Source organism: Pecten maximus, chromosome 4 (genome assembly GCF_902652985.1).
Source record: "Pecten maximus chromosome 4, xPecMax1.1, whole genome shotgun sequence".
In the NCBI taxonomy this organism is placed as follows: domain Eukaryota; kingdom Metazoa; phylum Mollusca; class Bivalvia; order Pectinida; family Pectinidae; genus Pecten; species Pecten maximus.
The window spans coordinates 32,982,639-33,010,526 of record NC_047018.1 but is presented as its reverse complement, the minus strand read 5'-3'; the positions used below and the strand labels follow the sequence as shown (position 1 = coordinate 33,010,526).

General features: G+C 38.3%; 1 protein-coding gene across 1 annotated transcript; it reads right to left on the bottom strand.

The window, feature by feature from the left end:
* Nucleotides 1-8,706: 8,706 nt before the first annotated feature.
* Nucleotides 8,707-24,367, bottom strand: LOC117325881 (tetraspanin-18-like). Its single transcript, XM_033882380.1, has 9 exons — nt 23,830-24,367; nt 22,517-22,584; nt 19,790-19,990; nt 19,284-19,358; nt 18,548-18,667; nt 16,673-16,766; nt 15,813-15,955; nt 15,204-15,287; nt 8,707-8,869 (listed from the first exon to the last, which is right to left on the bottom strand). Exons 2-9 carry the CDS (start codon nt 22,580-22,582, stop codon nt 8,804-8,806), a joined length of 849 nt encoding a protein of 282 aa, XP_033738271.1. The 5' UTR covers nt 22,583-22,584; nt 23,830-24,367; the 3' UTR covers nt 8,707-8,803.
* Nucleotides 24,368-27,888: the final 3,521 nt, after the last annotated feature.

Below are 27,888 nucleotides of genomic sequence, written 5' to 3'. Positions count from 1 at the left end.
CGTCCAACACACATTCTATTTACAATCAACTACTGTCGATTATAGACACGACACTTTACCCTTTTCTGACAGTTAATTAAAAATCAAACTAGTTGTGTTACACTAACACACACGACTTTTTACAGTTCTGTAAGTTTTCTCGTAGGTATTACCGTCAAGCGTCCTACTGCCTGTCAGAACAGATCACATCTACTCTGTGTGTGAAGCGAGTTTGAGAACCAGTAGTCGCAACGATCAGAGAACTCATGAATAAAACATGTTTTTATTCCGCGAGGCATACTACTTTTTAGAATGATGTTTTCAAAGCCTATTACAGAACTTGTTTATGGCAGTGTAAATGTAAAAGAAGGCATTGACCAGAGATTAAAAACTGTCAAAAATAAAACAAACAAGATAAAACTTATTAAAATTAGTTTTTAAAGTGTTGAATGAGTTAACAAAACAAATTGGATCATGGAACAAAATAGACATATTTTCACCGCTACGTGGCGTTGCCGTCGTTTTGGATATCAATTTAAAAGACAGAAATCGATTTCCCCAAAACGCACCATGAATACATTAATTACACAAACCCAAAGAAATGACGCTTTTAAGATCTTAAAACGACCATTCAACACGCAAAACCATTAGGGAAGTACATTACACGAACAACTTTATTAACGACTACTTCCTCTCGGCTGGATACTGGCCTTCTCTTACGAAAATACAACCTATCAACTGATTACCACTCGATTGGAATATCATCATTTACAGCATTTAATCAGATTTATCAATGTATTCTTAATTGTAACAATTGAAATTACACGAACCGTTAATTTGTTTGAGTTATCTCCCTTCAAAAGATCCATCACATCGTACATAATTAACTTGTAACTCGCTCGAGTTATCTCCCTTTGATTTGCTCGTGTTATCTCCAATTTTTATTTATTGACAATAAAACCGTGGCTTGTTGGAGTTATCGACTTTAAAGGTTTATGGGATATTCACCTGAAAAATAAGCATGATTATTGTTTTCATGAAAGAGTTAAGACTATATGCTACCTGAAGATGTCTGCTACCTGACACAACGCACTTGTTATTTAAAACAGACTTAACTCCCTTAATGATGCGCTTCTCGAGTCGCACAGTATTTTGGTTTATGAGAAGATAATATATATATACTACCTCAAAATAAACATCCGGTTAATGATCGAGATACCTCCCCTCGGTTGATATTTTTAATCGTATTAAGTATATGGTATTATATTTTTTCGCTAATTTAGTGATTTATTAACAAAAAAAAATAAACGGCCATCATGTTGCTTGTAACTGCGACTGAGTAAAATTAACATCATAGTCCTGGGACACTGCCATTTGGTATTAATAGAGTTCGATAACTAACATGTCTCCTTTGGAAAAGTAAGACTGGTCGTGTTTCCCCTGTAAGGCAGCGTTCATCTTTAAATAAAAGTTTGATTCCTCCTCTATGTGCCTATGATATAACAACACCAGAAATCTTATCTCGGGATCAGTTTATCTACAGTTAATATGGGACAAATTACCAAGTTCTCCCAAAGTGATTGGCATCTGCTCTGATCAGAGATCGGTATGATTTAAACACTACTTACAACGTAGAAATAATTGATATCTCGTGTTCTTGGAAATGTACATGAATATTCATTCGGGAAATAAACACATATAACTTAATCGAAGTTCAATCATAATACCAAACAACGTTTGTAGATCAACTAAATGAATACACGTTGTATTAAAAAAAACATGATATAATGTTAGCGTATACATGCTTACAAAACTGTCACTTTATAATTCAAACTTGATTTAAGGGATGGATAATACATCTCATACATAGAAAAGTAGCTACAGAATCTTTACATTAAAACATTTTATGTTCAGACCGGATAGCATGCAATACAGAACACAGGATAACACTTTAGAAAGAGAAACCTGTCGAAACCGAATACCCTCTGTGCCTCAATATCTATACATAACAATAAAACATGATCCTACAATGAAGGTTCCCAGACTGATTAATTAAAATGGAACCTATGGGGACCGTTCATCAAAAGTTATAAACCGTCCTTTTTACCATATACGGGTAATTATACCAAAAATGTCTGCGCCAAACATATTACAGAATTGTACCATAAAACCTATCTAAGCTGACATTAATTATACAGTTATCGCCCTTGGTTTGGGTAGACATGAGGCTTGTCATGGGGAACAGGACACGTCGAGGGTGAACATGAAATGTCGAGAGTGAACATCACATGTCGAGGATAAACAGGACATGTCGAGGGTGAACATGACACCACGTCGAGGGTGAACAGGTATGACCAAGGCAGCCTGAAATGTCGAGGGTAATTAGGACATGTTGAAGGTGAAAAGGAGATGTCGACGGTGAACAGGACATGTCGACGGTGAACATGACATGTCGACGGTGAACAGGACATGTCGACGGTGAACATGACATGTCGACGGTGAACATGACATGTCGACGGTGAACAGGACATGTCGACGGTGAACATGACATGTCGACGGTGAACAGGACATGTCGAGGGTGAACAGGAAATTCGAGGGTGAACAGGACTTGTCGAAGATAAATAAGATATGTCGAGGGTGAACAAATATCCATGTCTCCCTAAAGCAAGGGCAACATAAACAGTATACCTCCAAATTTTGATTAAAATTCCCAAAAGGCCCTGTTAAATTTATTAGGTTAAAATTCGAGAACCCTTTAAAACATTTGATAGATGATCTTGTTGTTTCTTTTACAAAAAACTGCTCTTCCGAAAGAATGTTATCAGTTTCTTCCTCATTTCGAATTTGAAATATGTAGGCCGCCATTCGTTTTTTATCGACTGGTTGCACTCGAAAATCTTAGGAAATGTGTAAAACTCCTACCAACATGTAAGAGAGACTCCGAATGAGGGCGACATGAGATGGGGGTGTGGCGACACGACAGTTTGTCATGTGATCTGTTAAGCACTGTATTATCTATATTATTTAAAATAAACCCTGTCTTTAGATAGTCGGTATAGACAGGCTCAAGAGTAAGTTAACATCAGGCAAAATACAGGAAACATTTAAGTAGTCCGCTATAGATTGTTGATTGGACGGACATGTATCAATTCATTTGTGACATGAACCCTCTGAAGTTATAGTCATTACCTAATAACCACACCAGGCAACAAATGGCATTCATACTAGTATGAAGCATTCTTCATAGATTATAGCTTCTGTAAAATTACTAGTTCTACAATTAGTGATCCACAACACCACCGATTGTCGAAACAATATCACAGTAGCGCTGAAGGTTCCTTTGTTCCCAAAAGTGTTACGTCACACGCTGAGCTGTGACGTCACGAAGTTGGCTGTTACGCAACTCACTTATAATATGCATTTTGTAAGTGACTTTGCTAACTTGTTACGCACTAGCCTAGTAGCTGTGCACATATACACGAAGTTATTATCTTCAGTTTAAGACAATTCCACGTAATGGAACGTGATTCACGTTAATGCTAGTTTTAAGGAGACCATGTTTTTTGGTATAATGGCTTTACCCGCTGTGAGCTACGGGATGACGTCATAGTGTGACGTCACACATCGATGTTGTAAAGCATGAGTTTGACGTCTCCTTCTCCAAGAACGCCGAACACAGACCACAATACATTATGTTCGTCCAAACCCACTGCACGTGTGAATACTCTGTCTGTGTGTACGAGTCTGAGGTACTGACCATGTCCGGTGAGTAGGTGGATACGGCGCCTGTCCGTATCACCTATAACCAGACAGCCGTCATTATCATATCTTGCGTCACAAGGATAAAACTTACTCGTCCCATCAGCCTCGAATACGTCATTTGGGGTGTTTCCATTGAATCTAAATAACTCCTGGAAATCCCTGTCCATCACAAGCACGTGCGGTTTATCTTTCCCACCATCGTCTGACCAATCCAAATCGACCACAGCAACGTTTCGGGTCATGTGACACTCCGAAATTCTATGGGGTGTACAAACACAAGAACCTTTATAACGCGCTGGTCTACAGAACAGGGGCAGACAACTCCATGACGAGCTTGCACCGGTAGTGAGAATAACTTTACCACTCGTGGTGTATTTTGTTACACGTTTCTCCATGCCTACGAAAACATGCTCATCCAATGAGATACAGATACTATAAGGTCGATAGTCAGTCTGGAACCGGATGGAAGGCGTCTCCGCAAAACACTCCATGATGCTGTGATCTTCGTGCGAGCATGCCCAAAGATTCTGCGTTGTCGGGGAAACACCGACATCTTTGATGCAAACAGCGTAGCTTATAACGACCTTCACCTCCCCGTCCTGGTCAATGTATCTCACGTTCTTGCTGGCGTAGTCACATATCCACGCGCCACCCTCTCTATCGGGACAAATTGCGGTGATTGGACATGGAGACCGGAACTGGGACACAATATGTGTTTGAGGTATACGTTTATATAAACTCATGGGTTGTGTCGATGGCATCGCGCCCCGTTTTGTTATTTTGCACACCACAGGGAAAGTTTATAGGCCAAAGTCACACGAGCACAAATTCGAGCTAGCATTCAATAACATTCCGCCACACAGAAACTCCACTTCTCAAAGCCTCTGCACCATGATGATATAATTTACCGAAAACTAAATCCATGTTTCGTTTCTTCTTGTCAACGCTGAATGTTCCAGTAGCTACATTCTCAACGAGATGCACACTACTCAGTATTGGTAATTATCGTAGCCAGGAGAAGTGTTCCTCAGTGCGAAAACTGACGCTGTCATGGCTAGGCTTCCCCGTAATTCCTAGTGTCATGTGTCTATCTATATTCTCCACGTGTTAACATTCCTGTTACATATTGTGTGCCTCTCTATCGGTCTCTATAGTAGCTCAAACGGTTCGTAACACATCCCTCTTTTCACGTCAACTTGTGTATACATGTACAATTCACTCGGTCTTGTGAGCTCTCATCATGTTGTGTCAACTATGACCGTGGTTTATGAGTTATGTATCCAGCACCAATACTCCACTGTGTGTGGTGTATCACTATGGTGCTATATAATTCATCCACACGGGGTATCAATGAAGTATACAGTGTCTGACGCATACATACATGTAAGTCTATAACCGTATGACTGTCAAATGCCGTATTTGCAATATCTTAATGAATCTCACAACTTTGCAAAACATGAAATTAATTCTACACAAGTCTTCTTATCAAACAATTGTTCGCGTAACTTGCTAATTTGTCCAATGCCATCATGGCGGACGTACAGAATCAACCTCAAACCTCAAATCTCAAACGTCGCGGGTTGTAGATACGTGTAATACTTATACTTCCTTTACTATTTTATGTACAAAACATTATTTTATATTAAAAAGTAATGTGTTATGATTTAACACTCCTCCGGCCGATCGACTTGACATATACGATAATACACGTACAGCTCATATTTAACTAACAATAAAACAATCGACCGTACATTGGTCACACGGATATATATAGATATTGATACAATATTGTCTTGATGAAGTAAAGAAAACCAGTCATGCTTGTATCAGATCAATCTGAATATAAACACTAATTGTTATCGTCACGTGCTTGTTAAGTCGGTCATCATATGACCTTTGGCGCTCGACCTTTGTTAATTTTACGTCATGATTTCAAGATACGTTAATATAGTTATAGGTGTGCATTGAATATCGATATTTTGTCAACTTTTTAGTTAAACATTTGTATACCCAGACACAGGGACTTCATATTCCCAAATCACGATCCATATATATTTATTATATGAGTACAAATACAGACCGTGCGTCGTGTCAAGTCCCTGTGAACAGAAACGTCGAGATTTACGACTCCCACGGATACAGTTGTAACTCAATTTCAATTTCAAAAAATGAACAAAAATCTTAATGTTACGGTAATAACACCATATCGGATTCCACAAATTGACTCAGTTTACACGTTTAACCGAGAAGTGTGCCCCCAAAATAAACACAAATACGACATAAACTTCAATCTGCGCGTGCTGTGGTTCTGGTTTTCAAATATGAATAGGAATACACGCGTTATGTTGACTACAGGGAAACTCTTTAGTTACGACACTGGTTCGTGTGTACAATAGAACCTCGTTCATTCAGTGGAGCCCCATAATTTCGGATAAATCGGTCCATGTTTCCGATGGGATCTCTTCACTGTGGGCCATATCGTTTAGTGTATCGTGAAATCGCGTTAAAGCGTAAAAAATTACAATGACTCATTCGTTTGAGGCGACTCATGTGAAGCCGATACGGCACTTGGGCCTTTTTGGTTGACGTTGGTCATGTTCACAGAAAATCCAAAGGACTTCAGATTTCTACGCATACTTTTCCTACCACTGAGCGTGCCATTTATCATTATTTCAATTAAGATCATTGCAGGAATACATCAACCGGAAATGACATCATGATACAAATGTTCAACTTCATGGTCATGGTACCTATACTTTCGTCATTCGTCGCCGCTCGTCGTCGTTGCCATCTTTACACTGATAAAATATATCTATGTCATAAACACTTGCGAAAGGAATTTTACGAATTAATACTAATCACGCGTGATGACCCGGATGGAAGGGGGGGGGGGGGGGGGGGGGGGGGGGGGGGGGGGGTCTATCTATGCCAGGAAACCAGCTGAGTACCCGGAGAATACATACACGTGGTCGGACAGGTGACCCGACACTTTCTTACATCCGAGTGGGGGATCGAACCAGTCACCGAGATGAAAGGTGTGTGAGTTACAACTGCGCCATCCGACCACCACATACTGAGAGATGATAGGTAACAGCAAACAAACAACAACAGGAAGGATGTTAATACCCAGATATATGTTTATTTACCAACATGGAGTTAAATTGGTCTCGTATAGAACTCACTCGCTTACATAATGACACATACATATTCTCACAGACACATAAGTATAAATTATCTTATATTTACAAAGGAAATGGAGACATTGGCATGAATCAGGCAGAATACTGCTTCAGACAAAGAGTTGCACACCCCTTTAATCTGATTAAAACTCCGGGAGTTATATTGAACATATTTTTTTAATTAGAATTGACACCCTTTTTATGTATAAACATGCATTGGGAGGTTTATTTATCGTAAATTAGTTATTTATCAATTATGAACGTTTGATGAAGTCAATATAGTTTATATTAACCTGATAGAAAATATTTATCAACCAAGGGTCCTTCATTTTTTATATCACAATTGTCGTCATGTATCAATATATCTTAGAATTGAACATTTAGACAAATACAACCAAAATGTCTTACTTAGAATATCACAAACTATCCACTAAGACACATATATCACCACATTTGGTCAGTGTGTTTTGCATTCCGGAGTTCATATGGTCCGGCTGTTCGAATTTTATAAACATGGGGTTCGACCTGCATGTGACCATAGCTTATCCAATCAGAACAAACTAAATCATGACACGTGTAATCTAGATTTATATCTAACATGCGTATTTCCCCCGTAAATGTTAAAAGTCATTTCAGGGAATTTGCAAATCTTATGAAGTCGAGACAAATGCCGAACAAAATGGAACTCTTCAATGTTGAAGGAACAGAGCGCTAGAACTACAATGTACCTCCCTTAATACACGTATATCATTGGCATTTGAGAGTGATTAATTAAGTAACAACACCGGTCTTTGACCTTCGTCATTTATTTTATCTAACGTTCCTCATCCTGATGATATATTCCTCCAATAATACGCTCGCGCCGGTTAATTATGACTTAATTACCACATGTCAGACCCATACATTGGATACAGCATGCAACGGAACACTGTGATTTGTACCAGATGTAGATCATGGCAGTGAATGAATCAGATTACCGGTAATACCAGTGGGGTCATAGGGACCTGGCACATTAATACAGTAATAATGTGTGTGTGTATTTACTACGGCATTGATACTCAAGAGATAATTATAAAAAGCCGAATCCCTGTGATTTTATTACAAATGATTTACAACAGATGACGTGGATGAGAGAGAATGGATCTAATTAGTAGCAGAATATGTTATATTCTAATGCGCAGGGGATTTTAATTCCCCGATTAGACACGATACGCCAAGCTATATGGCGATATCTTCTAGACGTCTTTTTAAAGAAATGCATGGCTGTCCATGTTACTAATTGCGGCCAACTTCATTTCGTCAAAGTCGCTTTGATCGAAAACAAAACACATCCCACGAAAATTGATTTTTCGATAAACTAAAACGAAACGACCGAAGAGGCTTCTGAATACATAATAAAAATAAAAATAAAAATCAATTAAATAAACGGATATGTAATATTACAAATAACATTAGCCGGATATTGGGTCTTAGGTTGTGATAACGACATTTACGTCATGCATCTTGACAGATAAACGGTGGCCACTTCCTCTTCCGGTTATAGCTCAGCACACAACAGGAAGTCAGACCATGACACCCGTTTCTTAGAATACTGGATTTCTGGAGGAGTCAAGGGATACACATGCGATAAAAGTGTAAATAATGTATCGAATACGAGTTGATGTTCTTTCGTACATGTATTTTACATGCGAACAATCATTTTTCAATCATGATAAATTACGAAATAAGAACAAGATGAATGTATCGAAATTTAAAGTACAATGTATATAAATCTTCAGCTTTTTTAAAACATGTTCCAGTCCATTTTTAATTGGTAATGTTGTTCCTTGACTTGATTCGTCGTCCGACCGTCAAGTGGCGATCACGTGGTATAGCCATGTGATTTACGTGAGGAATGCGTCATATCTTATTCTCTTGCATAAACAGACGCCGGAAATGATACCAAACAGCTGAAACGATAAAAACAGACAGTTAAAATGGTGGATTTGTTTTCTTCTTATTTTAAAGATTGTTTAATTTATTGCCGACTGTCCGGATGTAATATAATCTACGTTGATTATTGAATTCCATCTGAAGTACTTATCATGACTAGAATATTTAGATAAAAATATGGAGGCATCGAGAAAAATTCTACTTCCGTTTTTTAATAATCTAAATCTTTTAACTATGGCCTAAAGTACCAACCAAATGTCATGGTTGTTTTTGTTTTTGTTTTTGTTTTTTCGGTTATCCGCTCCAATACCGCTATATCGATAAATTCCGAAAATACTAGACTAAGTTACAGATAAAGCATATAGTGTATAGAAAGTAAATATATAGGAACGAATGCATGGAAATATTAAAAAAAAAAACACATACAAAATCAAAAAACAAAAAGCAAAAAAACCCTGACAATTCAATTCAGCAGAAATCTACAATAACTGGCGACAAAACAAACGAGTAATGTGATGTAGTATAGCGAATATAAAATTGTATGTATAATTTTTCTAGCGATAAATGTTAACTTATATATTCTATCTATAATGACAAGTTATAACTACATATCTAACACTTTGACTATTCCGGAATTCTCTGGTGAGGACTTTCGCTCCACAAAGACCCGTCTTCCGTTTCTACTATAATATAATCCCTGCTCCTGGGAGATTGGCGGTAAAGAATGGGACGAGACACGCGATTCAACACGCTAGCAGTTTACAGAAAACTGTTAAGAAATGAAATGTTACGACCAAAACAATATAAGGAGGAAACTTGCTGTCGACCATTTGGGATAAAAGTGTCTGGAAATGTCGTGTGGGGGCATTTTGTCGATATCTCGCCTCCCGGCTATCTTGGTAACCAGTCCATGCATGCAATTCAAACGGCTTGCATTGCAAACTGTTGTTATGTACTTTTGTTCGTTTTCATACATTTTTGTGCTTTCAAATGTTTCGAAATGAATTTATTCCGAACAACTTATCATAGATAATTCACAAACGCAGAACGAATATAGAATCTAGACAATATCTAAAATATTAAATATGAACAATTAATTACCTTTCTATGGCAAAATCTAGAACCGGATAAAAAACCATATGCGAGTTGATATTCCGTAAACGTTTTTAAGGAAGTAAGCTTACAAATGTCGAGAAGTGGTTCAAACGTATTTTAGCCAATTACAATCAGAAAATACAACTCGCTCTAAATGACATCCCTGTAAATTTAAACAAGTTTAAATGTCCACGCAATGATACATTCATACAAGCTTCTCCTGTATGGTATATATTATAGAATAATTCATTGTGTACACTGTACACCAATAACATACCTTAGTAACTCACGATGGTGTCAGTGAATACTACTCTCTGTATGTTTAGCTTTCAGTGTAATAAAACAGAGAGAACAGATTCTGGTCCGAAATTAAACTTACTAAATGATGGCTGAAAGGATATTGTCTGGACAATGGTAGTAAAACCTCGCACTGTCTACGGTTATTGCATCTCAGGACAACTTATATAGACCGCGGACCTTCCTGGAGTTGGCCACGTCACATATGTTGAGGCTTGTATATGGAGTTCGCCTGCTATATGTCAGCGCACCGACTGATTACTTAGTATGTTCGATTAAAAAAATTCTTTGTCTATTACATGTATAATATTGTGTTTTGTGCAAAATCAAAAATGTGTTATCATTTTTTTTTCTATTATTATGAGCGGGTTTAGCGTCCACTATCATGGCAGTTCGGCCTTTCAGTGGATGGGAAACGGTAGGGAAAGAATATCGTATGGAGTGACGGATGACAACCCCTCTAAAATAATGGAACCTCACCCTCTACCAACCCTCTACAATGAAGGAAATATGATAGAGGTTCCTTTATTTAGATGGGTGGGAGCGGGTGGGGTTACATTATTTCAAAGGGGTGTGAGAGGTAGGGGTTACATTATTTTAAAGGGGTGGGAGAGGTAGGGGTTACATTATTTTAAAGGGGTGGAGAAGGTGGGGTTACATTATTTTAAAGGGGTGGAGAAGGTGGGGTTACATTATTTTAGAGGGGTGGGAGAAGAAGGGGTTACATTATTTTAAAGGGGTGGAGAATGTGGGGTTACATTATTTTTAGAGGGGTGGGAGAAGAAGGGGTTACATTATTTTAGAGGGGTGGGAGAAGAAGGGGTTCCTTTATCTTAGAGGGGTGGGAGAGGGTGAAGTTACATTATTTTAAAGGGGTGGAAGAGGGCGGGTACATTGTTTTAGAGGGGTGGGAGAAGGTGGGGTTACATTATTTTAGAGGGGTGGGAGAGGGTGGAGTTTCATTATTTTAGAGGGTCGGGAAAGGGTGGGGTTATATTATTTTAGAGGGGTGGGAGAAGGTGGGGTTACATTATTTTAGAGGGGTGGGAGAAGAAAGGATTCCTTTATCTTAAAGGGGTGAGAGAGGAGGTTCCTTTATTTTTAGAGGGCGGAAGAGGGAGGATTTTTTTTTATGTTAGAGGGATGAGATGATGTTACCATGATGATGATATCTGGGTTTAAAGATAACGCTATTACCACCATCCAAATGTTTGAAATTTTCTTTTCATTTTTTGAATTGAAATTGAATAACTAACTACATGCTGAAGAAATTATTTCGTTCTCCGCTTCTAAGTTTGTTATGTAACTTTAAAAACTTTAAAAAAAATTATTCGTTGGTGTAACTTAGATGTATTTCTCTACTACGGATGCTGTTTTTTTTTTTGTGACAAGCAGTGGATATGCTGTCGACATGGTGGCGTCTTTAATGTGTCTGTTGACTACTAGTCGGATCCTCTGTAGTGAGAACTTTTGGGGTTTTCTTTTTGTGGACTAAGTGGACCAGTAACAATGTGGACTAGGCGACCTGTATACAAGGACCAGTACCAATGTGGACTAGGCGTCCTGTATACAAGGACCAGTACCAATGTGGACTAGGCGTCCTGTATACAAGGACCAGTACCAATGTGGACTAGGCGTCCTGTATACAAGGACCAGTACCAATGTGGACTAGGCGTCCTGTATACAAAGACCAGTACCAATGTGGACAAGGCGTCCTGTATACAAGGACCAGTACCAATGTGGACTAGGCGACCTGTATACAATGACCAGTACCAATGTGGACTAGGCGACCTGTATACAAGGACCAGTACCAATGTGGACTAGGCGTCCTGTATACAAGGACCAGTACCAATGTGGACTAGGCGTCCTGTATACAAGGACCAGTACCAATGTGGACTAGGCGTCCTGTACACAAGAACCAGTACCAATGTGGACTAGGCGTCCTGTACACAAGGACCAGTACCAATGTGGACTAGGCGACCTGTATACAAGGACCAGTACCAATGTGGACTAGGCGTCCTGTATACAAGGACCAGTACCAATGTGGACTAGGCGTCCTGTACACAAGAACCAGTACCAATGTGGACTAAGCGTCCTGTACACAAGAACCAGTACCAATGTGGACTAGACGACCTGTATACAAGGACCAGTACCAATGTGGACTAGACGTCCTGTATACAAGGACCAGTCCAATGTGGACTAGGCGTCCTGTATACAAGGACCAGTACCAATGTGGACTAGGCGTCCTGTACACAAGAACCAGTACCAATGTGGACTAAGCGTCCTGTACACAAGAACCAGTACCAATGTGGACTAGACGTCCTGTATACAAGGACCTGTCCAATGTGGACTAGACGTCCTGTATACAAGGACCAGTACCAATGAGGACTAGACGACCTGTATACAAGGACCAGTACCAATGTGGACTAGGCGTCCTGTACACAAGAACCAGTACCAATGTGGACTAGACGACCTGTATACAAGGACCAGTACCAATGTGGACTAGACGTCCTGTATACAAGGACCAGTACCAATGTGGACTAGACTACCTGTATACAAGAACCAGTACCAATGTGGACTAGACGACCTGTATACAAGGACCAGTACCAATGTGGACTAGACGACCTGTATACAAGGACCAGTACCAATGTGGACTAGGCGTCCTGTATACAAGGACCAGTACCAATGTGGACTAGACGACCTGTATACAAGAACCAGTACCAATGTGGACTAGACGTCCTGTATACAAGGACCAGTACCAATGTGGACTAGACGTCCTGTATACAAGGACCAGTACCAATGTGGACTAGACGACCTGTATACAAGGACCTGTCCAATGTGGACTAGACGTCCTGTATACAAGGACCAGTACCAATGAGGACTAGACGACCTGTATACAAGAACCAGTACCAATGTGGACTAGACGACCTGTATACAAGGACCTGTCCAATGTGGACTAGACGTCCTGTATACAAGAACCAGTACCAATGAGGACTAGACGACCTGTATACAAGAACCAGTACCAATGTGGACTAGACGACCTGTATACAAGGACCAGTACCAATGTGGACTAGACGACCTGTATACAAGGACCAGTACCAATGTGGACTAGACGACCTGTATACAAGGACCAGTACCAATGTGGACTAGGCGTCCTGTATACAAGGACCAGTACCAATGTGGACTAGACGTCCTGTATACAAGGACCAGTACCAATGTGGACTAGACGACCTGTATACAAGGACCAGTACCAATGTGGACTAGGCGACCTGTATACAAGGACCTGTACCAATGTGGACAAGGCGACCTGTATACAAGGACCTGTACCAATGTGGACAAGGCGACCTGTATACAAGGACCAGTACCAATGTGGACAAGGCGACCTGTATACAAGGACCAGTACCAATGTGGACAAGGCGACCTGTATACAAGGACCTGTACCAATGTGGACAAGGCGACCTGTATACAAGGACCTGTACCAATGTGGACAAGGCGACCTGTATACAAGGACCAGTACCAATGTGGACAAGGCGACCTGTATACAAGGACCTGTACCAATGTGGACAAGGCGACCTGTATACAAGGACCTGTACCAATGTGGACAAGGCGACCTGTATACAAGGACCTGTACCAATGTGGACAAGGCGACCTGTATACAAGGACCAGTACCAATGTGGACAAGGCGACCTGTATACAAGGACCTGTACCAATGTGGACAAGGCGACCTGTATACAAGGACCTGTACCAATGTGGACAAGGCGACCTGTATACAAGGACCTGTACCAATGTGGACAAGGCGACCTGTATACAAGGACCAGTACCAATGTGGACTAGGCGACCTGTATACAAGGACCTGTACCAATGTGGACAAGGCGACCTGTATACAAGGACCTGTACCAATGTGGACAAGGCGACCTGTATACAAGGACCAGTACCAATGTGGACTAGACGTCCTGTATACAAGGACCAGTACCAATGTGGACTAGGCGTCCTGTATACAAGGACCAGTACCAATGTGGACTAGACGTCCTGTATACAAGGACCAGTACCAATGTGGACTAGACGTCCTGTATACAAGGACCAGTACCAATGTGGACTAGACGTCCTGTATACAAGGACCAGTACCAATGTGGACTAGGCGACCTGTATACAAGGACCAGTACCAATGTGGACTAGGCGTCCTGTATACAAGGACCAGTACCAATTTGGACTAGGCGACCTGTATACAAGGACCAGTACCAATTTGAACTAGGCGACCTGTATACAAGGACCAGTACCAATGTGGACAAGGCGACCTGTATACAAGGACCTGTACCAATGTGGACAAGGCGACCTGTATACAAGGACCTGTACCAATGTGGACAAGGCGACCTGTATACAAGGACCTGTACCAATGTGGACAAGGCGACCTGTATACAAGGACCAGTACCAATGTGGACAAGGCGACCTGTATACAAGGACCAGTACCAATGTGGACTAGGCGACCTGTATACAAGGACCAGTACCAATGTGGACTAGACGTCCTGTATACAAGGACCAGTACCAATGTGGACTAGGCGACCTGTATACAAGGACCAGTACCAATGTGGACTAGACGTCCTGTATACAAGGACCACTTTCAATAGTAGGAGCACTCATCGGAACTATGTGTATGTAACCTGTCACAATCAACTAAGATCTGTGGAACGGAACTCCACGATTGTGCTTCATACAACACCTCAAATGTTATAAGTTATGACAGCTGGAGAATCATTTACTCGTAAGCGGCGCGAGGAAAAATGGTAGTGTAGTTAAAAGAGATTATATAACGGAATCGATACCCTGTCAGTATTATCATGTACTGCAAAAAAAAGAGTAATGTTGTTTTGGAAAAAATGACGCTTCCTCGTCACGTCCGATTTGATGGTACGCGAATCACATTTCGATGAGTTCCGAGTGATACTTCTGTTCTTTACTTACAATGATTACGACTGCGGCTAACGCTCCCCCTCCGATAATAAGGGCGTGACTCTGTACGTAATGGACAACCTCGTCATAACAACCCTGTCAACAAACATTGAATCAGATATCATGCATATGATATAGACGGCTATCAACAGGGTAATGGTGTTTTGCTAATGATTTATATTCAGAATTTGCGAAAGAAGAAATATATACCGAAATATATCGGTGGGGCGTTTATTCGAACTTGTCTCAAGAAAAATTGCACTGTAATTAGATTAACAATCAGTTCAGTACGGAAAGTAGCTGTATAGGTAATACTGATGTTCGCCATTATGTAATAAATAGTTTTCTTATAAGCAGTTCATTTATGAATTATATCGATTTCACTACAAAATATATTAACCGGACTGAAAATTTAAAACAATTAAAGTAGGGTATGTATTCTTTTCAGATGGTTTACTCGCGATCAATGATTAATTTAACAATGAGAGTCTAAACACCGTAAATGCACTTAAACTCGCGAAAATAAAGTTGTCGAAAAAATATTATTCACGAAAATTAGTATCAGTGACAATATAATATGTTAACCTAGCATACAGATATCAAATGTTTATATAAACTCACCGTATCGTACATGTGGGGGTTTCTGCTGGTGCCGGGCAGTAGAGGAACATCGGCCCCTGGTGGGCCAGAAAACGTCTTCATCCCTGTACACAGCTCAAGGTCACCCTCGGGCTTACAGCAACTGTCTGGCACAAACGGCACTCCTGGGAAGTAAGAAATGACAATGACAATGACAATGGCAATGACAAAGATTTGATTCTAATAAACATATAAAGTGTGGAGAATTACATACAAAATTGTACAGGACATATGATATAATACATGGATACATTTGTTAAGCAAGAGAATATATTAAATAGTGTTGAGTCGTATACTTATTTGCTTAATTAATTGAGAACATTAGTTCGATAGACGATCACGCAGTTTGAAAATATAGACGATGTTTACTTGGACTCAATTTATACCCAGAGTTATCGTTCCTTACGTTCACGAACATCTCTAGGTAGATATTAGTTTGGACCCAAAGAAATCTGTCCCCCACAAAACCCCAAATGATTAGATAATAACAAGAGGGATAGGAAAACTCACAAAGCTAGAAAACGTCCCACTGTGTTCTCGCTGTAAATCCTCATTTGCGACTGATTTGTATACGTTTTTATCGAACTGGGACTATCTAAAACACTGCATGGCTATTTATGAATGAAGCCCTTTATGTGAACATGACGTCGAGGGTAAAACCACGAAGTGTCCCGATAAGCAAAGCCAAAACATGTCCAGATGGCATTGACTTAATATGCGAAAAGTGGCTTGGTAGCAACGTATACTTCCTGGAAACATCTTCATAACGTTTCTTCTAAAAAGTTATATCACGCTTGAAAGTCACTTCAATTGAAAAGTTAAAAACAAAGTCATTAACTTACCTGCAGGAAATTGGGTATACCACTTTGACTCCAGCTTGTATGCAGCCCAGGATGTGGTAGAGTTAGGTCCCCCTGATATGCCACAACATTGTAACTGTTTAAAGAAAACAACCATTATATATCTAATAAGGCTGATCTACAAAATATTATTTCAAATGAAGTTGAAGGAATAAGAAACATTTTAACAAAATCAAATGCAAACATGTTCTGTGTGATTCAGAGTCTGTTTACCTTGATAGATCAGAATTTGTCACGTGTACATCGCGAAAATAAATCGCTCGCGAAGATGTGTTGGGGTTACAGTAAGCGGAAGCGCATAGGCGAAAACATGTAATCAAACAACCAAGAACAGGATAAACGGCTTTTATGACACGGGAAGGAGCTCAGAATGGGAGTGGATAAATATCTCGTCAAAGGTTATACTATCGTGATGGCCGTCACCAAACTTTTACCGGTAGTTATACGTCACTAATGCATTATGGTGGGATATGCAGGTGGGGTCACAAATCTGATATTTTTGGCGGAATGTCTCCCTGGACACCGATGATTGTATCAGAGGTGACGATTTAAGCGGAACTCCAACTAAATTATCACTTACAATCGGGTTTTATTGGCATAAACCATGCGACATTCGTCTGTAAAATGGCGATCAAATGACGTCACAACCACTGATTAGAAATGATAAAGATGCCGCCTCGACTGCTATGCCGGGAAGTAGAGGAGATATTTACTTTGTATTGGAACTACTAAAATAAACCATAAGTACAGGACAGTGGCTTTATAGGCTACCGTGGAAATCTTTATAAACGAAATCAAATTTAAACCTCGAAAAAGTACCTACTTATGTGTTACCCATTGTAAGATGTCACCATTCTTCCTCAATAGATTTTTTAGAAATTTAATTTGAAAATTCAAATCATCTCGAATAAAATCGTTCGACACTCAACACATAAAACAGGTATTAGTGAAAATTAAATAATTTCGCTATCAGTGAGTTGGTGACTTTCAGCAGTACCATATTTTGTTGTTAGACATCACAGTGTGAATGTCATTCCTACAGCTACTTGTACTATGATGAGTAGGTAATGAAGATACATTTGAATGTAGTGTAGTTTTGATTAAAATCCTCATAGACAGGGACAATGGCCGATAGTTAGATAAGTACCTTAGGGAAATATGTGTCATTATATCACAGTAGGACAGATCATGACGTCAGACGTCATATTTCTGATCATAGAGATATTTCCAATTACGCTTTCTCACGAAACATGTTAAGTTTTTTTTATCTCATATAACCATGTAAGTACAATGTAAATTAAATAACCTCTTCTTTCCTCTAAGACTCGAGGTCAAATCGTTTACAATGGTACATTAAGTACCAATGTATGTCAGATAAGACAATCAAAACCCGGTTCCATGCTCTAAATAGTGTAAATTAATGCTTTGTTAAAGTTTCTCTGTTCTTTCTGATGCCAAACTACATGTACCATCATTTGATCACAGGGTCTAGTCACAATAGAATGTTAAATCCCAATGTCCTTTATGTTTTATGATACACAGGAACTTGACATTACTTCCCTGGCCACGTGGTCATTATAACTGTAGTATTCAAGTGTACCTGGCATATATGGACAGTGGGTCGGTATACAAGTATTTTTTTAGTTCAGGCTAGCGGATTTTAGGTATATACTAGCCCTATGCTAGTGATAAGATAAAAATTTGGGCAGAATATTGTTCCTGTGCTATAATACACATTATATGGACCGTGAGATTGGGCAATGTCAAGTTTCTGAGTGCTTGACAGCTGGTAACGCTTTGGAGGGTCTGTAGAGACGAGAAATCACGATGCAAGGGGAATAACTCCTATCAATGTACCTGTTTCTGCATAAAGTTCCACATATCCGTTACTACTCTGTTGTCGGCGCGCTCGTCTAAGTCCACCCCGTACTGCTCCGTCAGAATTGACGTCATTGATATCTTGGCGTCCTTGGAGATCTACGTATATTAATGTTATTTTGATATCAACAATGAAAAATCTCAGTACATGCATTTTAACATTATTTTTATTCTGCAAATCACAGAGACTGAAATTTGAAACCCATATGTAATTTTGATATGAATATATAAAATGCTTATATAGGGATGATTTTTAAATAATGTTAAACTTACTCCCTAAAACATCTAAACACATGATTGACCATAATACACTTAGACTGAAACAAATGAAAGCAAGGCGTCATAAAATGTTACCTCTATAGGGCGCTGTATATAAACATTGTGTATTATACTGCCAATTTACTTAAATACATCTAAAACAAACTACATTATCTTTGTAAGCCAAATATCATTAACTAAGTTTACATTTAAGGATATATGCCTCCTATTTATATTTGTACAGGAGGTATTGTCCTTGAAATCTTAGCAAATATTAATCCATGTCTGGACACCAGGGGTGTTTCCGTTTTCGAGAAAAAGCAGAATGGAATTCCTTTGCAATTGACACATCAACGTCACATTAAGGTAGCATACGTCCTTAAGTGTATATTCTCGAGTTAAAAGTACAAGCTTTAGTTTTAATATACATGTAGATTTACTTGGTTGTTCAACTCACTTGTCCAAGAAATATGAAGATAAGGACAGCGGCGGTTAACAACACGACAAAGATGAGGCTCATGAATACAAGATACTGGAAAGAAAATAAAATCAAGATAAAAAAAATCATTAAAGCATATCGATTATCACACGTTACCCAATGGCTAATTATGTAATGCAGTTTGTACATAGCGATTTGCTGGCATAATCAGGGGGCTTTTAGTATAAGTTTTCAATTTCATACGAGATTTTTAAATAAAGGTCTAAAGAATTTCTCATTTTGCAAGGTTGACAGCAAGCTTCAATGTAACCGGAAGTCTGTGACAGTTTATTTACGGTTGCCGATACTGGTTAAATGTACCCCCTGCAGCTAGTCAAAAGAGGAGTGTCAAGGAGAAACAAAACAAAAATAAAACAAACGTAAACAGGAAACTGAAATCTAAATTGTCCATCACACTGGCGAAATAGATTAAAGGCCAATAACCTGATCACATGACCTAGAAAACAATACAACACGTCACATACCATTCCCAGAATGCACTTGCTTTCCTTAATGGATCCACAGCAGCCACACATAGAAATGGCCGATATAGCGGCTCCTGCTGCTATGGCAACGTAGGCGGCATCATGATACAAATCGTTGCCAAGCACCGAAGATAATTGTTTAGCACCATAATCCGAAACGAGGCTGAAAATTCCGAGTGCTAGCACTGTTGATCCTGCGATCTGAAAACGTCAATCATCAGAGAAATATATTTACAGAGCAGGTTCGCTAACTGTTGACGATTTCTTCACAAAACGTTAAATAAAGTTCAAATCATACATTGCTATCATAAGCATTTAAGATTAAAAGAATTGCAACTTAAAGTTGCATTCAGTTAGCAAATTAAGAAGGCAACAATCAGAACTTCAACTGTCCAACATCGAAATGTTCTCTCAATTGACAAGTTTAAGATAACACCTACTGACAAAAGTTAAAGACATTATTTGGTTTCTATACGGAACTGGTTTCCCTAGACCGATAAGGGACTTTCAGGAAAGCTTACTGAATTTCGAAACTTATTGGTGACTTTCTGAACAGCTTAATGAGTTATTAACACCTTATAGCGAATTCTGATTAGACACATTCAGAACAGATTAGCAAGTTTTTCAACAGATTAGCAAGTTTTTCAACAGATAAGCGAGTTTTTTAACAGCGTAAAGACACTTAGTAGATAGACATTTCATAAAGATAAACTAAAGACAAATGCATAATAAAGTTAAACCAAAGATAAACTAAAGACAAATGCATAATAAAGTTAAACCAAAGATAAACTAAAGACAAATGCATAATAAAGTTAAGCCAAAGACAGGCACTTCATAAGTAAACTAAAGCCAGTCAATGATAAACATAAACTAAAGACAAACGCTAAATAAAGTTAAACCAAAGACAGGCACTTCATAAGTAAACTAAAGCCAGTCAATGATAAAGATAAACTAAAGACAAACGCTAAATAAAGTTAAACCAAAGACAGGCACTTCATAAGTAAACTAAAGCCAGTCAATGATAAAGATAAACTAAAGACAAACGCTAAATAAAGTTAAACCAAAGACAGGCACTTCATAAGTAAACTAAAGCCAGTCAATGATAAAGATAAACTAAAGACAAACGCTAAATAAAGTTAAACCAAAGACAGGCACTTCATAAGTAAACTAAAGCCAGTCAATGATAAAGATAAACTAACGACAAACGCTAAATAAAGTTAAACCAAAGACAGGCACTTCATAAGTAAACTAAAGCCAGTCAATGATAAAGATAAACTAAAGACAAACGCTAAATAAAGTTAAACCAAAGACAGGCACTTCATAAGTAAACTAAAGCCAGTCAATGATAAAGATAACCTAAGGACGACACTAGATGAAGATTAATCGATGATAAACGCTAAATAAAGATAAACTAAAGATGGAACGTGATAAAGATAACTTAGACAGTCAATAATAAAGACAACTGCTAGATAAAGATAAACTTAAAACAGAAACTTGAAAACAGGCTAAAGACAAGACACATAATAGAGATAAACGAAACATAGTCACTAATAGAGATAAACTAAACACAGTTACTAATAAAGATAAACTAAACATAGTCAATAATAAAGATAAACTAAACAGTCACGAATAAAGATAAACGGAACACAGTCACTAATAAAGATAAACTAAACAGTCACGAATAAAGATAAACGGAACACAGTCACTAATAAAGATAAAGTTAACACTGTCACTAATAAAGATAAATTTAACTCAGTTACTAATAAAGATAAACTAAACAGTCACTAATAAAGATAAACTAAACACAGTCACTAATAAAGATAAAGTTAACACTGTCACTAATAAAGATAAAGTTAACACTGTCACTAATAAAGATAAACTAAACAGTCACGAATAAAGATAAACGAAACACAGTCACTAATAAAGATAAAGTTAACACTGTCACTAATAAAGATAAATTTAACTCAGTTACTAATAAGATAAACTAAACAGTCACTAATAGAGATACACTAAACACAGTCATTAATAGAGATAAACTAAACAGACACTAATAAAGATAACTAAACACAGTCACTAATAAAGATAAAGTTAACACTGTCACTAATAAAGATAAATTTAACTCAGTTACTAATAAAGATAAACTAAACAGTCACTAATAGAGATACACTAAACACAGTCATTAATAGAGATAAACTAAACAGACACTAATAAAGATAACTAAACACAGTCACTAATAAAGATAACTAAACACAGTCACTAATAAAGATAACTAAACAGTCAATAATAGAGATAAACTAAATACAGACACTCATAAGAAATAAAATAAACAGTCACTTCACTAATAAAGATAAACTTAACTCAGTTACTAATAAAGATAAACTAAACACAGTCACAAATAAAGATAAACTAAACAGTCAATAATAGAGATAAAGTCAACAGTAACTAATAGAGATAAAATAAACAAAGTCACTAATAGAGATAAACTAACTACAGAAACTAATAGAGATAAACTAAACAAAGTCACTGATAAAGTTTAGCTAAACACTGTCACTTATAAAGATAAACTAAACAGTCAATAATAGAGATGAACTAAACAAAGTCACTTATAGAGATTACTACAGACAGACACATAATAAATATAAACTCGGGATAAACTAACACTAATAAAGATAAATAAAAGACAGACATACAGACATTAATAAAGATAAATTAAAGACAGACACTTACAAACACGATCAGGTTAAATATGATGATAGCTGTTTTCATACATCCTTTACTTTTTGATCCCGACATGGCTGTGGAAGAAAACAATGCGATACACAAATACAAATTAGCTGCAAGATCGTTTTATTTAGAGAATTAATTACCGCAACCAATAGCAAGGGATGTTTATAGAAATATTATAATCGAATATATACATATATATACGTATTCCGTTATAACAGCTACATTAACGAATCGCTTGATTTAGAGTGTCTAGGATTGATTGAATGCTTATTAATATGTATCGCGACTGATTCAGATGTGTACCCGCTCACCTCTGTATCCTGTCATCAGTCCGTGACGTCACTTAGTTAATTAGACCTATAGGTCACGATCTTGAATACCAAGAATATGTACTGGTATTATGGCATTTTTTTCACTTTAAGACTCAAGGATTCAAAATAAATGTAGACATTTTTGCTCAAAAATGGCCTTGCGGGTACAATAAGGTTACATATACAATGAGACTACTGGTATTTATTTATTCATTTATTTATTTATTTATTTATTGGCGTGATGCTTTTTAATGAACAAAGTCCAAATAACCATCAATGATTTGGAATGCAATTGATACGTAGTCTTAAACTTTTAATTCTTTTCAAAAGAACATGTATGTCACATTCATGTTTTTAGGCGCTCTATTATTATATATAAGTTATCGTTGAAATCCTTCGTATTCTTTTTCGTTATAAATTCATGTAATTAAACGGCTATAACAAGTCTATGAGTGTGATACAGGGCTTGACAACATCCACATCTACAGAACCAAGGCGGCTAATATTCAACATTGTGGGAGATTTCGGAATTAACAAAATTCGTTTAAACTAAATTTTAACTTACTGTTAATATGATTTACGTAACTGAATTTAAACAGGGTTTAGTTTTTAAATTAATGTCATTTCAACTGGGTGTTATTTGAAGAATGAGAGGCAATCTGTGAAGTTTCCACGTTTGGTTTCTAAGTAAATATACATATGGAAATATTCTGTAATGTATTTTGAAAACAACATCAAAGACGTGACTTACCATACAAGTTATTTAGTGAAACTGATACGATAAAAGTGTAACTTTGGTCTTTTGTATGAAAGTATATCACAAAGCTGGAATAGTAAACACTTATGATACAATGTGTCCGTCTTTTCAAACATATACTATTGATTAAAATGCTGCTTTAGGTTAAAAACTGTCCAATGGACACACGCTTCAGAAAACAACGTTTGTATAACGTCCTTGGTTTGTGTTATTATAACAGTAAAATAACGTCTAACTTGACTTACCCGTTTTGTGTTGTGTTCTGATATAACGTCCAATGTACCGTATATTTCACAGCTGTTGGTGTATCTGTACACTGTGTGGTGGGTAGGGTTGGCATGCTTCCTTGTTCGTCACGTCACAAGTGACGTACGCCCCGGGGCTAAACATACCTGAGGTGTACAACTCTGTGGCTCGTTCATAATCAGATACCTATATCAATGTACATCTATCTTCTAACACCTACGTTTCATTTGGAAAAAAGTAAGAAAGGTACTAGCTCCGACAGTTTATATCCATCACGAGGATGGTCGGGTGGCGCAGTGGTTAGTGGACTTGTCTTATACAAGACGTTTGGGTTTGATTCCCAAACGGACGGGAAATGGAATGGAGTCGGTCCAGAGACCACGCAGACATTTTATAGGTATTACAGTTTCTCTGGTGTCTAGATTCTTTGGATGTGATTTTGTTGGACAACGAAAGTGATTAAAAAATAGCGCGGGCATAATATATTAAATAATAAGAACAGGCTTTCATTTCATTCTCATGTTGTAATGGTACAATGTCAGCGACACTAATGCATAAGGTCACTATGATGTCAGGTAAAGAGAGATTTTAAGTACATGTACCTCCGTTTGTCAGAGATATATTCCAAATACCGTCTCGGGTATTGTGGTTTCCGGAGATACTGGATCATTGCTCGCTATCGCGATGTCTAGAAATTAAGTGAATTTCTTCTGATGACACACAGTGCATCATGTACCCTTGTACGTACAAACATTCAAGAATAACAGACCCAGAAATTGTTTTATTTACATCTGTCTATAAAAGAGTAAATCTGAAAGCTACAATGAAGACCTTCCGATTGTCGAACTGGTGGATCGGCTAGCATGGACCGTCCCCTGGGCCTAGATCTGGGTTCGTGTGTCCGTGGGCCAGGACTCGCGTGTCACCTTCTCCAGAGAAAGACATTCTTCATTGAAGGCAGTCAAATGGCCCTTTTGGCGTTTAACCGAAATAGCATCAAGAGGTGTGACCCGAATCATTGCTCTCAATATTCAGTATGGTTGGGAAAAATATATTTCACGGCAGATGTTATGTTACCCCTCAGTATTGAGGATGCTATAATTCAACAAAAAATCCCAGAGGGATCTTGGCGCTCACCATTGAATGATCTTTATAGGTTCCATGTCAGATTGATCTTCTCTCTATTTTCCCCTTCCTCTTACTAATCTGTGCAAATTGAGAAACATCCCTCCCCTCCAGTCCTTTTCAAACAAGGGGAACTTATATATGATATGTCGACCATGCTGTTTTCAGATTGGTCCCAAAATTCAATACGACGGACCAAGGGCAACCTATATATCAAATTTCAGAAAGATCCCTTAAGTACTTTCTGAGATATAGCGATAACAAACTTCAAATGTCAAAATCAAAGATGGCTGTCTGTCGGCCATGTTATCCGATTGGTCCAAAAATGAAATATGCATAACTACAGACTAAGGGCAACCTACATATGAAACTTCAGAAAGATCCCTTCAGTACTTTCTCAGAAATAGCGATAACAAACTTCAATTATCTAAATCCAAGATGGCTGCCTGGCGGCCATGTTGTTTTCCGATTAGTCCCAAAATGCAATATGCATAACTACAGACTAAGGGCAACCTACATATGAAATTTCAGAATAATCCCTTCAGTACTTTCTCAGAAATAGCGATAACAAACTTCAATTGTCAAAATCAAAGATGGCTGCCTGTCGGCCATGTTATCCGATTGGTCCAAAAATGAAATATGCATAACTACAGACTAAGGGCAACCTACATATGAAACTTCAGAAAGATCCCTTCAGTACTTTCTCAGAAATAGCGATAACAAACTTCAATTGTCAAAATCCAAGATGGCTGCCTTTCGGCCATGTTGTTTTCCGATCGGTCCCAAAATGCAATATGCATAACTACAGACTAAGGGCAACCTACATATGAAACTTCAGAAAGATCCCTTCAGTACTTTCTCAGAAATAGCGATAACAAACTTCAATTGTCAAAATCCAAGATGGCTGCCTTTCGGCCATGTTGTTTTCCGATCGGTCCCAAAATGCAATATGCATAACTACAGACTAAGGGCAACCTACATATGAAATTTCAGAAAGATCCCTTAAGTACTTTCTGAGAAATAGCGATAACAAACTTCAATTGTCAAAATCCAAGATGGCTGCCTGTCGGCCATGTTGTTTTCCGATTAGTCCCAAAATGCAATATACATAACTACAGACCAAGGGCAACCTACATATGAAATTTCAGAAAGATTCCTTCAGTACTTTCTCAGAAATAGCGATAACAAACTTCAATTGTCAAAATCCAAGATGGCTGCCTTTCGGCCATGTTGCTTTCCGATCGGTCCCAAAATGCAATATGCATAACTACAGACCAAGGGCAACCTACATATGAAATTTCAGTAAGATTCCTTCAGTACATTCTCAGAAATAGCGATAACAAGAATTGTTTACGGACGGACAGAGGGACGGACCACAGACCAAGGACGCAAGGCGATTTAAATAGCCCACCATCTGATGATGGTGGGCTAAAAACAAATTATCTAAAATCTCTGGAATACGTTTGTATTGAGTACAACTGTCGCAGCAGCCACCTTGAATTTAGCATGGATCCTAAATTCTTTTAGTGCCAAATATCAAGCCCTGCTTTTTAAATAGGGTCGGTTTCGTTTCTGAACTAGTCGATTCATTTGAAGATTTAGCACATTTCACCTTTGCTCTTGAATATGGGTTATTTGAACAAGAGTCCCAGTCGGCTTGTATCGCGCTAAAGATACTCTTGCCTTTTTACTTAATCTGAAGTCATTTGAATAGTTTAACAAACTCGACCCTTTGACCTTGAATATGGGTAAAGGTTATTCTTTTTGCAAAACTCAGCAACCGCACATCTTTATTCTATGTCTTAGTTAATCAGAAGTCATTTTGAACTTTTTAACAAATTTGATGCCCGTGACCATGAATAGGAGTCAAGGTCATTTCATTTCATAAAGCTGGGGGACTCCATCTCAGATACCCCTTGCCAAATATCATGACCGTTCTAGGCCTTTCGATTTTTGAAATAAGTAGTCATTTAATTAGAGGAAAGTGCAATGCCAGACGGACATTGGACTGAAAACAGATGCCTTCTGGCCTGGTGTCAAGCGCCAACATTTGAACATTTCTAAGTAGTAATTGAGGTGCTGCTACTACATGTCTCCATCAGGATCAGTTCAACACTTTCAACATATCATTATCAAAATTCCATCCTATGCAAATTTTCAGATTTATTTTAATCCAAATGTTCTTGCTGAAAAAAAGACAATACTAAACAAAACCATACCTCTAATCACACACGTGTTTGATCATTGTCACAAACAAGAGGCCCAGAGGGCCTGTATCGCTCACCTGGTTTCATGAGATATGAAACAAGTATATTTGTCGCTGGTATTGCTATGTCAATATATTTCATAGGCATTTTATATGGGTACATGTACATTGGTTTCATTTTAATACTGAAAATTCCAAAAAGTGCATTAATCCATGAAATGATATTGACTTTTGGCGCGATCTCATAGGGATGCTACCACACAAATGTGAGTGATATCCATTGCTTAAGTTTCAGAGAACTTGTTTAGACCAATTGACCCCTTTTGACCCTGACCTCTGCCCCCTTGGGGGTCAGCTCCTTCCTTTATGCAATTTTGAATCCCTACCCCATAGTGATGGTACCTGGCAAATAGGAGCGATAGCCATTGCTTGGTTTCAGAGAAGAAGTCGTTTATATCAATAGCTCCAAATTGACCCCTTTTGGCCCCACCCCAGAGGCCCCCAGGGGGTCAGCCCCATCATTTGTACAATTTTGAGTCCCCTTCCCATAGGGATGCTTCTGACCAAATTTGTTCAAATTCTGATCAGCGGTTATGAAGAAGAAGTCAAATAAGTCAATTGTTGACGGACGGACGGACGGACGGACAGACGGCGGCCACGGTATGGCATAAGCTCACCTTGGTCCTTCGGACCAGGTGAGCTAAAAACAAGAGAAGCCCCGATATAC